This window comes from Mustelus asterias, chromosome 13 (genome assembly GCF_964213995.1).
Source record: "Mustelus asterias chromosome 13, sMusAst1.hap1.1, whole genome shotgun sequence".
In the NCBI taxonomy this organism is placed as follows: Eukaryota; Metazoa; Chordata; class Chondrichthyes; order Carcharhiniformes; family Triakidae; genus Mustelus; species Mustelus asterias.
Genome location: NC_135813.1, coordinates 106735290 through 106750341, shown reverse-complemented (window position 1 = coordinate 106750341; position 15052 = coordinate 106735290). Strand labels below are relative to the sequence as shown.

General features: G+C 39.1%; 1 protein-coding gene across 1 annotated transcript; it reads right to left on the bottom strand.

Moving 5' to 3' along the window:
- Positions 1-1903: 1903 nt before the first annotated feature.
- On the bottom strand, positions 1904-14803 carry hvcn1 (hydrogen voltage-gated channel 1). The gene is made up of 5 exons (XM_078227682.1): positions 14636-14803; positions 12002-12106; positions 3599-3830; positions 2044-2156; positions 1904-1969 (listed from the first exon to the last, which is right to left on the bottom strand). Exons 1-5 carry the CDS (start codon positions 14801-14803, stop codon positions 1904-1906), a joined length of 684 nt encoding a protein of 227 aa, XP_078083808.1.
- Between the last annotated feature and the right edge of the window lie 249 nt (positions 14804-15052).

Here is a 15052-nt window from a genome sequence, read left to right as displayed (position 1 = left end):
GTATGTTTTGAATTTTGCAAGCACAGGCTTGAGTATGTCAGTACATTGCTTGGTCCAAACAGTCATGGGGATATGCTGTTTGATACAATCCACCAGTCATACAGAGATATGAGCAACACATCTGAGATCATACCAGCACTGAAAGTTTGGTGCTGAAGCGTGCCCAGTCTACCTCAACTCTGAAAGGGCAAGGTGTCTTAAAAATGTGAGTAACAGGTGAAGCTAGCTGCTTCACACAAGTAGCAGCAACATGAATGTTATTCTCCACTAATAGGATACCGCCATCAAGCCAAAAAGGATGCTCTGCCTCACACACAAATGAGTAATGTGATATATGAATTTCAGTGCCAACATGATGCCAGTTATGTAGGCCATATGTTCCAACGACTGGTGGATCATATTAAAGTGTAAAACACTGACCACATTCAACCAGCCTGTGCTTACAAAATTCAGAACATAGTGTCCAACATTAGATGTGATTCCGCAATTGGACAACACTTGCTAAACAATCCCAACTGCACCAAGAATTACACTAACAATGAATTTAGGATTATCAGTCTGGTTTACAGTGTGGCTCACTTGCACGTGCTGGATGCTATACACATTCACACACAGGGCTCTGTCCTTTGCAGGCAGAAAGAACATGTCCACACATTGCTCCTTTTTTAATTAAAACAAAAGCTTGGGGGGGGGGGGGGGGTGCACAGCCTGGTTCATTCCCCAGGGAAAATTTGACTAAATGGAGTCAACTCACCTGGCTTGAATTTAAACAAAAGCTTGGTAGTTAACTGTTATCTGGCGCATTCTCCATGGCAATGCCTCTACCACTTGCCAACCACTCAGCACCTTCTTTTCATGCAATATAAAATGTACTTATTCCCTTTGAGATTTGGTATTCTTGCATTTCTGTCCTTATGAATACTATTGAAGGTCTTTTATTGCATGTCTTTTCTTTCAGCAATACTCAATTCTGTACTCCCAAGAAATTGTTCATGTTTAGAACATTCACAGGTTAAATACCAGAGAGTAAAAGCAAAATACTGTGGCTGATGGCAATACTCAGCAAATCGGGCAGCATCAGTGGAGAGAGAAACAGAGTCCAATATGGAAGGTAGAAACAGAGTTGATGTTGAGTCAACAATATAAAACCCGTCACATTTGACTCTTCACTGCCAGAGATATGCTGAATATTTCTAGCATGTTGTTTTTATTTCATATACCAGAAGGTGACTGATGGTGGTGGAATGATACTCCAATAAGGAGTCCAGCACCTTCAGAACAGAAGAGATAATTAAGTCTTTTGTGACAATCACAAGTCCATGTTTATGGGAAAATATTTATTCCAATACACAGTGAAGCATTGCCAGATTTGATAGTGTTTCTGATCTGAGTCACAATGCTGTGGGTAGGAAAATCTGCTGTGCACGGTTCCCAGAAGGCTGTAAGGTGTGACATTCAGAGACCTTAGTGTATTTACTCTTGGCTACAGTCAGTTCATACTCTGGAGATGGGGAGCAACAGAAAATAGGATTTTATCCCAAACAAAATTTACCCAGAAATCAGTTGTTGACAAATAATCCTTAATAAATTATGTTTAGATAACAAGCTGATATTCAAGAACAGAATGCTAATTGACATGTAGATAGTGTTGTAACAACTGGGGGATTGTTATTTTAAAATATGAAGATTAATTAATGAAAAGATACAGGGCTAATCATCATTGTTTGGTCCTGCACCACTCTTAGAAAATATACACAAAATTATCATCCAATGTACACAAGAAGAGCTGTGCCTTATTCCAAAGAGACTCAAGTTAGGAGTTTGCAGGGTATGTTTACAAAAATAGTTTCAAGTGCCATTTTAAATTCAGACTACGTTCAACACCTGTGTATAAAACAGTTTCTTAGTTGACCTGGTAGGTTATGCTATGCTCCTGGAGTAATCTGCGTAGTCTTTCAACTTCTTGTCTCTATAAAAGGAATTGGACAAAGTTAGAATCAACTTTTTTTTTAAAAAAATACTTTGTAAGGTGAATGATCTTACCAGTTCTGTGCACTCATTCTGGAGCTCGCCAATTCTTTGCTTGAGGTGGTTGTTGGCATGTTTGAGCTCAGTTTCTTTCTTTGCAGCACGCGACTTCACAGTCATCAGGATTCCTATACAGCAGCAAATTAGAAACATGTTAAGTGCACGTAATGGTCAGTTTTACTCTTAATTTTGAACTCATTAACCAATTTGATTAATTTAGCATTCCTGCAAAGCAAAACATTTACAATGATAAGACTGCAGGTTGCTTACAAGAAACTCTAGCTTTCTCTTTTGCCACAATCCTCCACCCCATGACCAAGGTGAAACTGGAAAATCACTGGCACAAAGCCAATGGCGCACTTATTCCATGATGTGGACTGGGGTAAACACAGTAAGAAGTTTAACAACACCAGGTTAAAGTCCAACAGGTTTATTTGGTAGCAAAAGCCACACAAGCTTTCGGAGCCCCAAGCCCCTTCTTCAGGCGAGTGGGAATTCTGTTCACAAACGGGGCATATAAAGACACAAATTCAATTTACATGAATAATGGTTGGAATGCGAATACTTACAGCTAATCAAGTCTTTAAGATACAAACAATGTGAGTGGAGAGAGCATCAAGACAGGCTAAAGAGATGTGTATTGTCTCCAGACAGGACAGACACTGACAATCACCAGGCAAGACTGTTCTCTTCCTGTTGGGGAACACTTCAGCGGTCATGGGCATTCGGCCTCTGATATTCGGGTAAGCGTTCTCCAAGGCGGCCTTCACGACACACGACGGCGCAGAGTCGCTGAGCAGAGACTGATAGCCAGGTTCCGCACACATGAGGACGGCCTCAACCGGGATATTGGGTTCATGTCACACTATTTGTAATCCCCACAGCTTGCCTGGACCTGCAGAGTCTCACTGTCTGTCCTGTCTGGAGACAATACACATCTCTTTAGCCTGTCTTGATGCTCTCTCCACTCACATTGTTTGTATCTTAAAGACTTGATTAGCTGTAAGTATTCGCATTCCAACTATTATTCATGTAAATTGAGTTTGTGTCTTTATATGCCCTGTTTGTGAACAGAATTCCCACTCACCTGGAGGGGCTTGGGGCTCCGAAAGCTTGTGTGGCTTTTGCTACCAAATAAACCTGTTGGACTTAAACCTGGTGTTGTTAAACTTCTTACTGCAGTTATTCCAAGCAGGTTTGAGCCACAATATTTCGAGATCTGACTTCCTCAAGACTTGTCATTCGAAAGTTTAGGCACAAATTTGGGGTTTATAACATCTGATTCTTCAACTATGAAAACCACAAAATTCTCTTTTGTGGAAAAAGGTAGGAAAAAAATAAATAACTTGTTGGATAATGAATCAATTTTTAAATTAGGAAATATCAGTTAAATTACAGTTTGCAAAGCGGGGAATTGTCCAATAATCAATAAATGGTGTTATTTCATAAAATATGTTCCCCCAGTGGCTGAATACATCTGGTGAATAGTATTAAGGTAAAATAAATCCATCTCCCCTCTTTCCTCATAATAGGTGATCCTATTTAAAAGACATTCAATTAAGAACTGTACCATTTATTATTCTTGCCACTCTCCACAGTCGTAGTAGTATGAGTAAGCCCATACCGTCAAAAGCATCTTCCCGGGAAATGTAGACAATATCAAGGATGAAAGATACAACAACAATTACTCCATCCAAGACTTCAAACTTGTGCCAGAAAAATTCCCAGCGGAAGGCATACAATTTAGCAATTAGCTCCAGAAGAAAGAATGTCAGTATAGTAATACTTAGGTAGTGAAATACCTAGAAAAGAAAGAATATCTACAGTCAAAAAACAACTCCGATCAAACAAAACACAGCACAGCACAGATAAGACCCTTTTTTCAGATGTCCAGAAGGACCTGAAAACCAACTACATTTGACAATAGCAGCCTGGGTACTTCATTGAGTTGCCACTGATTCCCATACTGACTACACACCACTCAAAATCCATAAAATCTCCAGTAGCAGGCTTTCTGGATATGGGGTCCAGTACCTATACTGATTTAGCACATTTAAAAAATCACTTTAAAGTGCAGCCAGCCTTATTGACAGTAAGTATATTACAAAATGATTGAAACTTTATTTTCTGATGAATTCCACATTTGCCAATTCACTGATAAAACAATGTTTTAAAATTAGTTTGCACCTCCCCTATTAGCTGCATTCGTAAATGTATCAAATATTTATGGCTCAGTCCCAAGTACAGGGCTGGGAGTGGTGGGCTAGCAGGGGGAATGGGCAGGAATAACTTCCAAGGATTTTGCACCTAGTGGCTTCACAATAGCACCTGCAGAAGATTTGCATATGGACAAGACAAAATCAGCTCTGTTGCCTCTACGCACAAGGATAAATCCCTTGTGCAAGATAACTAAGAGCTGCAAATATTCATGAAACCATATGAACAAAAGTTCCTGCCTTTAAAGGAAAGGGAATTATAGGGGAGAGAGACAGAGCAAGTCAAAAGGCCAGAGTAAGGAATCCTGCAGGCAAAATTAGGAAGAGATGTATAAACAAGTACAAAGATATTCATATTGGGTAAACATGGAACAAAATGAAAGCTGGCATGTATAGAATCAGCTCTAATGAAGGATCATCCAGACTGGAAACGGTTCTATTCTCTCCCCACAGATGTTGTCAGATCTCAGCATCCACAATATTTTTGCTTTTATCTTATGTATAGAATCCATCTGGTAGTAAGGCTTATTTTAGGATAAGAGACAGGTTGAGTTGACTTTACGTAGGGGAAAAAACAGGCTTGAGCGGTTTTCCAAGAGAACACCAAGCAAGTCAAAGTTTGGAGGTGACAAAGGCACACATGAGGGCTTCAGATTAAATCATGGAGGCAGGCTGTCTTGGTGATGGAAATTATATCCAAATCAACGAGGACACTGAAGTTCTCATCATTGGGTTAAGTCTGGGTGAGTAGCTGGAAGAGGAATGGAATTAAATGCTAACATGAGGAATATTCTGCAGGGGTCAAACAAGATGGCTTCAATCTCACGGAATATCCCCACTTGTCAGACAATGAGTGGGATTACTTAGTGATGATCTTAAATTGAGGGTGATGCACAAATAAAGCAGGAAACTGGCTCTGTCGCTAATGGGTAATGTTACTCAGGGATAGCATGTACGTAAGGAAACATAGAAGGATAATAATGGAGCTAAATAGTTGTGCAGGAACAGGAGAACAAAATCAGAGATGGTGGTGTGCTAGTTATGTTGGCATTGGACAAGGCAGTGCCATTAGAGGCTCAGAGGAACAGTATCCAATAAGCACCATCACTAAGTTACATTGTGGCTGACCTGAATCTCCAGTCCATTTACCTCCATTATTTCCATATCCTTTGGATAACCCTTATTTGACAAAAAATCAGTTGATTCAATTGTTCCACAATCTTTTACGGGAAGATAATTCCAGATACTAGACTTTGTGAAGAAATGCTTCCGACTTCTTTCCTAAATGGCCTAGCTCTAACTTTATTTTAGAATGATGTCCCCTCATTCTTAATTGGCCCACCAGAAGAATAGTTTCTCTGTATCAATTGAATCCTTTTAACATTTCAAACATCTCAGATCACCCCGTAATCTTCTAAACTAAAGGAAATGCAAATCAAATTTATGCAATTTGTCACAATAATTTAACCCTCTAAGCAGACGCAAAATTACAGGATCCCCCTCCTTTGAAATGGGAAATTATTTTTTTTAAATTGCTGTCTTAAGAATTTAAAGTGACCGTACTCAGAATTGCCATTTTACATTGTCCAGTTCATGTTTCCATTCATTTCTGATGACAAAACAAGTTTAAAAATAAAAAATAATCAGGAATATCATATTTTTAGATTTTCCGTTTACCAATTTTCTCCGCTCCCCTCCATTATTGATGTTATTGAGTATAATTCACTGAGCATTTGCCAGTGTACCCCATCTAGATGAACAAGGTGTCAGTCTGGTCAGTGAATTATATGTCTTCTCATCTACAAGGACATCACTGCTCTTTCAAAGCTTTGACAAAGGGTCATCTGGAGCTCTTTTCTCTCCTTACAGATGCGGCCAGACCTGTTGAGATCTTCCAGCATTTTCTCTTTTGGTTAACTAACTCAGCATTCCTAGGACCTTACTGGTTTTAATAATATATTGGATCAAAACTGGGCCACGAGGAGCCTGAATTCCGATGCTATAACCTTAAAATAATGAAACATTTCTGTATATAAATTCCAAAAATTGGACTCCATTCCTAGTTAAAATTTTAAAGTATTATCTTCCTTAATAGAACCAATAAATGGTGGATTCAAGATGCATTCGAGCAATTGTGTTGTTCCTGATGAATGTTATTCTAGGGTAGAAAGGCCTAATGAGATGACTGTGCCTATGTGATTAAATTATCAAAGAATCAACCGAAAAGATTTAAAATATATTCATTGGCACTGCAGATTACTCAGTAAATTACTCAGCAGTTATTTCACATTTTTTCCAGTTCCTCCTGTTTCAATTCCCTAAAGCAATAAAATCTGTAGGCTAGAGAAAAGATGGAGAGAGTGGAACGAGGCGAGTTGCTCTTCCAGAGAGTTGGTACAGGCACAATGGGCCAAATGGCCTCCCTCTGTGCTGTAACCATTCTCTAATTTTATGCATGTTTAATTTCCATAATGTTTCTTGGTGATGGATGTACTTTCACCCAAATACACATTTTAAATTTTTCTAACTTCGGGTTAACACTTAGTAAAATTATTTGCAAATCTGATTGTTCACAAGTTAAAATTTGTGGAAGAATAATTGATTAAATCCAAAAGAAACTACATTAGCAAGCTAAAAGACAACTGGGTGTTTTTTGTAATATTTAAGTAAGTTTCTGCTCTGTAAATAAGACCATGAATTCTAGTTTTTATTTCACAATTGTCTCCATCAGAAGCAGGTTTGGGGAAGAGAATTCACTGGGAAAGTCTTCATTCTTATTGCTATTCGATATATTTTGCTCTAGACAGGATGAGATTAATTGGGAAATGAACTTCTGAAGCACCCAAAGTCAACAGTGACACTCTGATGAAATAGAGCTGAATAAATGAGCTGATCATGAAAGAAGGCTCCTTATAAACAGCACTGGATATCAGCATTCACTATTTATGATCCTTCTAAATTTGAGAAGTGGAATAGAGTCAGCCATCCACGTATGTTTAATGTACTCTGCTAGCACAGAGCTTGCATAAACAATCAAAAACTAATCCTGAACCCATGATCTCTTCTGATAGCAAAAACGGTCCTTGCCTTAACCACACCCCTGTGGCAAAGCTATCAAAACTTCCTATATATCAAAATTATTCAATTCTCTCTTTCTTTAGTCGGTGATCATTTTACATAAATAATCCTGCAGAAAGTCCTCAACCAGAGTAAACATTTTCCTATTTGTCCATAAAAATGCCTTCATTTAAAAAAAACTCAAATTTCTTCTTGGCTTTTTCTACTCCAATGGAAATAGTTCCAGTTTCTGAAGCCTCTCCAAATAACTACTTTCTTATTGCTGACATCATCCTGGTCAATCTACTCTTGGCGATGAAGATTGGGACCTGAATATTCAAGGATATTTAAACATTCCAGTAGGACAGGAAGTTAGGAAAAGGTGATAACTGAGGATGACATTAATCCAACACTGAGAGATGGTCTTTGTTCTAAAAATCAAGATGTAGAATTAGTTTGGGTAGAGATAAGAAATAGCAAAAGCTTAGGCAGATACAAAATGCCAGAAAAATTCATTAGGGCAGACAGTATCCATGGAGAGAAACAGAGTTAACAAAGACTATTTCCTCGGGTGGATGGAGCTATTACAAGGGGGCATAACTATAGGGTTCGTGGTGGGAGATACAGGACGGATATCAGAGGTAGGTTCTTTACGCAGAGAGTGGTTGGGGTGTGGAATGGACTGCCTGCAGTGACAGTGGAGTCAGACACTTTAGAAACATTTAAGCGGTTATTGGATAGGCACATGGAGCACACCAGGATGATAGGGAGTGGGATAGCTTGATCTTGGTTTCAGATAAAGCTCGGCACAACATCGTGGGCCGAAGGGCCTGTTCTGTGCTGTACTGTTCTATGTTCTATGTTCTATTTCAAATTGATGACGTTTCAGAGGGGGGAAAAAGCAGTAGCATAGTGGTAATGTCACTGCAGCCCAGAGCCCAGGTTATATCTCTGGGGACACAGGTTCAAATCCCACCACAGAGCTTGAAAGCTAACCTCAGTAAAGTAATGAAATTGTCATTTTAAAAAGCCCATCTGGTTCATTAATGTTTTTTTTAATGAAAGGAAATCTGTTGGCCTTACCCAGTCTGGCCTACCTGCGACACCAGCAATGGCCCAGCAAGCCATTACGTTCAAGGGAAATTAGGGATGGGCAACAAATGCGAATTTTGTCAGCAATCCCATTCAAAACTAAAAATATTCAGAACTGAAGAAAGATGGAAATGAAAGTTAAGAGTGGATGGGGTGAGGAGACAGGAAGGAAAAAGGAGAAGGCTTGTGATGGGATGAAGGCCAGGGGAGATTAAAGAACAAAATATTTCATGATGCAACAGCCAAAGAACAGTGATGGGTATAGTAAATGTAATCATGTAGCCCAATCCATCACGCAAACCAGCCTCCCATCCATTGACTCTGTCTACACTTCCTGCTGCCTCGGCAAAGCAGCCAGCATAATTAAGGACCTCACAGATTCTCTCTTCCACCTTCTTCCGTCGGGAAAAAGATACAAAGACTGACTCAAGAACAGATTCTTCCCTGCTGCCGTCGGACTTTTGAATGGACTTACCTTGCATTAAGTTGATCTGTCTCTACACCCTAGCTATGACTGTAACACTACATTCTGCACTCTCTCATTTCCTTCTCTATGAACGGTATGTTTTGTCTGTATAGCGTGCAAGAAACAATACTTTTCACTGTATGTTAATAATAAATCAAATCAAAGAAACAAAAGCTGTGCCTAAATGAGGCATGAATTGCTACATTAAAAAAATCTGAATGCAACATGAAGGGATAAAGAAAAACAAGACAGACCCAGCAAAACAAAAACACAGAACAAGATAGAAGCAGAGGTTATGATCACAAGTTGATGAATTCAATGTCGAGTCCAGAAGCTGTCGAGTGCTGAGTCAAAAGTTAAGGGGCTCTTCCTCGAGCTTGCGTTGAGTTTTATGGGAACACTATAGGAGGCTGTGTATACAAAGGTCAGTAAGAAGTCTCACAACACCAGGTTAAAGGTCAGTAAGGGAGCCAGGTGGAGAATTAGAATGACAAGCACCTGGAAGTTCAGGATGTGCTTGGGGACTGAACGGAGGTTTTTTTTTTGCAAAGTGATGCAGACATGATGGGCCAAATGGCCTCCTTCTGGCCTGTAACAATTCTGTGGTCTCACATTCTGCATTGTGTCTCCCTGGTATAGAGGAGGTATTTGTGGGAGTGGTTGATGGGCCCCTAACAGTAACAACACTGTAGGACAGTGTGTACGAGAATAAATAATGGGGCTTGTGAGAAAGGTACAAGAATAATCATGGGTGATTTTAATTTACACACATGGATCGGATGAATCTGATCAGAAAGGTGGCCTGGAAGATGAGTTAATAGTGTTTACAGGACAATTTCTTCAAACAGCACAATCTAGAACCAACTAGAGAACAGGCTGTTTTAGTGTGCAATTAGTTACTGCATTGTAATGGAGCCTCTAGGTAGCAGGGATCATAACAGAATTAAATTTTGCTTTTGTGTCCTCGCTGAGATTAGAGGAATGGTTAGCTAACAGGAAACAGAGGGTAGGCATAAATACAGCATTTTCAGGTTGAGAAGATGTAACAAGTGGAGTGCCATTGGGACTCAGTGCTATTTACAATCTATGCCAATGATTTGGTTGTAGGGACTGGATGTATGGTTGCTAAACTGGCCGATGACATGAAGGTAGGTAGGAGAGTAAGGTATAAAGAGGACATAAGGAGGCTCCAAAGGGGTTTAGATGGTTTGAGTGAGTGGGCAAAAAATTAGCAGGTGGAGTATAATGTTCGAAATGTGAACTTGTCCACTTTGGCATGATGGAAAGCAGTGAACTAATGCAGTGCAGAAGGATCTGGAGATCCTGGTACATGAATCAGAAAAAGATAGTATTTAGGCACAGCAACTGATTAGGAAGGCAAATGGAATGTTGTTTATTGCAAGTAAAATGGAATATAGAATCCCTAAATTGCAGAAGAGGCTATTCATCCCATCGAGTTTGCACTGACTGTCAGAGTGTCCCTGCCCTATCCCTATAACTACACACATTTAACATTGCTAATCCCCCTAACCTACACATCTTTTGATGCTAAAGGGAATTTAGCATGGCCAATTTACCTCACCTGCACATCTTTGGACTGTGGGAGGAAACCGGAGCACCTGGAGGAAACCCACGCTGACACGGGGAGAATGTGCAAACTCCACACAGACAGTGATCCGCGGCTGGAATTGAACCCAGATCCCTGGTGCTGTGAGGCAGCAGTGCTATAAAAGTAAGGAAGTTTTTGCTAGTTGAATAGGGCATTGGTGAAACCGAATCTGGAGTATTGCGTACAGTTTTAGTCTCCTTATTTAAGAAAGGGCATTACTGTATTAGAAACAGATGAAGAGAAGGCTCATTCAACTAATTACTGGGAAGAAGGGATTAACAAATGAGGAAAATTTGGACAGGTTGGGCCTGTATGCATTGGACTTTAGAAGATTGAGAGGTGATCGTATTGAAACATTAAAGATCCTGAGGGGACTTGACAGGGTGGACATTGAGAAGGCATTTCCCCTAATGGGAGAGACTAGAACTAGGGGAGACAGTTTAAAAATAAAGAGTCTCCCATTTAAGACAGTGATGAGGCAATTCTTTTTCTTTAAGAGGGTTGTTAGCCTTTAGAATTCTCTTCCCAGAAAGCCTCTCACCAACTTTTACAGATGCTCCATAGAAAGCATTCTTTCAGGTTGTTTCACAGCTTGGTATGGCTCCTGCTCTGTCTAAGACCACAAGAAACTACAAATGGTTGTGAATGAAGCCCAGTCCATCACGCAAACCAGCCTCCCATCCATTGACTCTGTCTACACTTCCCGCTGCCTCAGAAAAGCAGCCAGCATAATTAAGGACCTCACACACCCCAAACGTTCTCTCTTCCACCTTCTTCCATCGGGAAAAGGGTACAATAGTCTGAAGTCACGTACCAACCAACTCAAGAACAGCTTCTTCCCTGCTGCCATCAGACTTTTAAATGGACCTATCTTGCATTAAGTTGATTTTTCTCTACACCCTAGCTATGACTGTAACACTACATTCCGCACTCTCTCTCCTCCCTCTCTATGAACAGTATGCTTTGTATAGCACGCAAGAAACAATACTTTTCACTGTATATTAATGCATGTGACAATAATAAATCAACTCAAAGAAAGCAGTAGAAGCAGGGTAATTGAAAATGTTTAAGGCTGAGTTTAAGTCCCAGTATTGATCCTTGTGGTACGCCACTGGACATCGGCCTCCAGCCACTAAGACAGCCTTCTACCACCATCCTGTGTGTCCTATTACTAAGCCAGTTTCGGATCCATCTTGCCAAGTTTCTCTGTATTCCATCTGCTTCAACCTTCTCCATCAGTCTCCCAAGTGTGACCTTGTCAAAGGCTTTGCTAAAATCCAGAAAAAACTACATCAATTGCACCAGATGGGTTTTTACAACAATTGATGATTGTTTCATGGTCAGACTTATAATTCCAGAGTTTTTATTGAATTCAAATTTCACCATCTGCTGAGAGATTCAAAACCAGGTCCATAGAGCATTACCCTGGATCTCTAGATTACTAGTCCAGTGATAATACCACATCACCATCTCCCCTGTATAAAGTGCTTTCTGTTGAAAACTGATTAAAAATATGAATGCGTGTCACCATACCTGGGGCGCTATTTTCTCTTTGTCCATCTCAATGACTGATGTGTCCATTAGCAACTCACACAGCACGAACAATGCATCCAGAATGACCAAACACACAACGGCAATCTGTTTTTAATAATGTAATCAAAAGTAAGTACATTGTAACAGCAGGTACAGCAAACATGACCATAGCACAGTATTTGTACTAGTCCTAGTCACAGCATCTTTGCTACAATTAAATGCAACTTCTTCGCACTCCTGGAAACGGTTGTCTGGTTTGCAAACAGTCAATATCTGGCTCAATTATGCAACATATACTAAAAGACAGGAGTACCAGCGTGCAGCTTCATCTGTTTAAAGAATATCTATGGCAAAATAAAGGAAGTAAAATGTGAATTGCATCGCCATTCTAATTTTAATTCACTGACTGACTAATTTAATAATTAGCATATGATTGCTAGCAGCTGGCATTAGTGGTTAAAATAAAGAATAAACTGATAACTGGCTCTGTCATCAGAATTTCAACATTTTCCTTTGTTGCTGAACTTAAAATTTCTCCCAAGAAATACAAATTTCAAAACGTCAGCATTGAAAAGCTTATCCGGTCCAATAGAGAATTACTATTGGCCACTTTGGTCTAGTTTTTACAGTTTCAGTGACATAAATGTTAAACATTACTGATAGTACGGTTAATAAATTGATATCTTTAATATGCAACCTGTGAGAATTTCTTGAAAATAATTACTTCTGCTGATTCACTGCTACATGGATAAATTGGAGTCAAAGAACTGAAAACTATTTTTTTGGGGCTACATAATAACTAATTACAATTAGTTTTATCATTTTGTAACCCTCCAAATGTTGTAAATAAAGTAGGTGATGGCCAGCATGATCCAATAGATATCTCAATTTACAAGCCAGGCCAGAAACCACCCGTGTTTCCATCCATTAGAGTTACCTAATCAGCCTCGCTATCTCTCATACAGCAACTGTTGCTCATGATAATTTCGCCATATCTACAAATGGCAAGTCCAGAAAACCTAATCTTTATAGGATTTCAACATTTACTTGGGATTTAAACCAGTCTTCAATTGCACGAGATTTAAAATCAATTTAATATAGGAATTTCATAAAGTAAGCAAAATTATCCTTTAATCTGACAACAAGATCTTTTGTTCAACAATGTTGTGCTGATTTGTTGGTGAAAACAAAAACAACATTGATATTTATTGGAAATGGTACATTCTGGTTAAGACATGATGTGTTTCCATGGTTCTCGGGTAGACCACAACAACACTGCCGTTCAAGTCATGAGGGGATAGATGACAAAACCACAGCAAAGATCTGCTACAAAACTAAATTGTAAAGCGGTTTGCAAACTTTGATCTCATGGCTCTTTGAGCACAGTTCGTATTGCATAAAGATGCAGCTTGTTCTACAATAAATAGGGTGGTGAGAACATAAAACATTGAGAAGCTCAATTACCCAACAGACAATTCACACTGGAATCAGCCAGCCCCAGTAATTCACTTTCCTGAGGGAACTGGATAACAACAAAAATAAAGCTTTGCTCCAGCCCCAAAAGTTGATCCATTAGATTCCAGCATGCTAGTTTAACATTACACCTGTCGGTCTTCAACCTGGACCTTAGAACACCGTTGAATATTGTATATTTATGAGGTTTGTAATCCTCAATCCTGTCTTTAACTGAGCTCTTTCAAGCCAATAAACTGGTTTAACTGTCAATTCACAATCTGATCTTTTCTATGTGAACTAAACATCTTCTAATCTCAAGCCTCATTTCAAATTTGCTAATTTAGTCCTTGTGTTCTAATTCTAAGATTGCAGTTTAAGATAAATAGCTCTTTTTTAAAATCATCAAATATCATGCCAGGCCTGGATAGACAAGAGTTTGGGCAGCTCGATCAATGTCATGGTGATACCTGAAGGAATCACACAAATCAATTTTTTATTTAAGCACAGCCAACTTTTATTAGACTCAGTAAAGACACTGGGCATTTAATGAGCATCAAGCCTGATGTGCTACAGGGAAGGTTTAAAATACTATGAAAATACTTCCTGACTTAGAACAGGTTATGTAACTTGTTTCCTGCTGTAAGATATCTTTTATTCCCCCAAGTTTTAAATTTTAGTGGGAAAAAAATCCAGGATTTTTAAAAAACTTCTTATATCTGCATTAGAGGCAAACATAGCCTCATTAAAGACAAAACAATGTACTATCTGACAGAAGGAGCCTTCAGTTTGCTTGCCACAGTTTACATAGATAACTACTTCTAATAAATAAACCAGGATGAATAATTCTATCTATCTTGTGAAGCTCTTTTTATCCAGTCCGCAACACTTCTACAACCCTGATTTTTCTAATGATTTTACTAATGATACATAACATTAATACAATTGTTGAATATCTATCACTATTAAATTTAAGATGAGAGGTCACAGAACACCAGGTTATAGTCCAACAGGTTTATTTGAAATCACAGGCTTTTGGAGTGACGAAGGAGTAGCACTCCGAAAGCCTGTGATTTCAAATAAACCTGTTGGACTATAGCCTGGTATCATGTGACCTCTCATCTTGTCCATCCCAGGCCAATACCGGCATCTCCACATCATATTACATTTTTTTTAAAATACCTGAAACTTGTTTGAGTTAAATAACCACTTGAGAGCATCCCTAAAAGAGGTGAATTCAGAAGGACGTTTTTCTTCATCAGCATCTTCTGGATGGTCATGCTCTTCCTCCTCTTGCCACTTTTGGTAGTCATCCCCCACAGTGGTGAAGTACTTTAGGTACTTTGCCATGGCAGAATCCTTTAACAGCAATGTTAGTCCTATTAAACCCAAAAGATAAATGACTCAAAATTTGCAAACCTACCTCCAATAATTGCCAAACAATATTCTGAAACAACTTTCATTTTAATTCATATAGTGTTATGTAGAATATCTGGAATTCATGGTGTTTACATTAGTTTAATAATTTAAAAATATCAATGGCACTGAGCAATTAATGTCCACTTTGTAACCTCTGATGGGGTTGCACGGTGGCACAGT

Coding starts and splice junctions, on each gene's coding strand:
- hvcn1 (XM_078227682.1), bottom strand. CDS start 14,803: ATGGCAAAGTACCTAAAGTACTTCACCACTGTGGGGGATGACTACCAA. Junction 12,107..14,635: donor TTAACTCAAACAAGTTTCAG/GTATTTTAAAAA, acceptor TATTAAAAACAG/ATTGCCGTTGTGTGTTTGGT. Junction 2,157..3,598: donor AGTGGCAAGAATAATAAATG/GTACAGTTCTTA, acceptor GCTGCTGTATAG/GAATCCTGATGACTGTGAAG.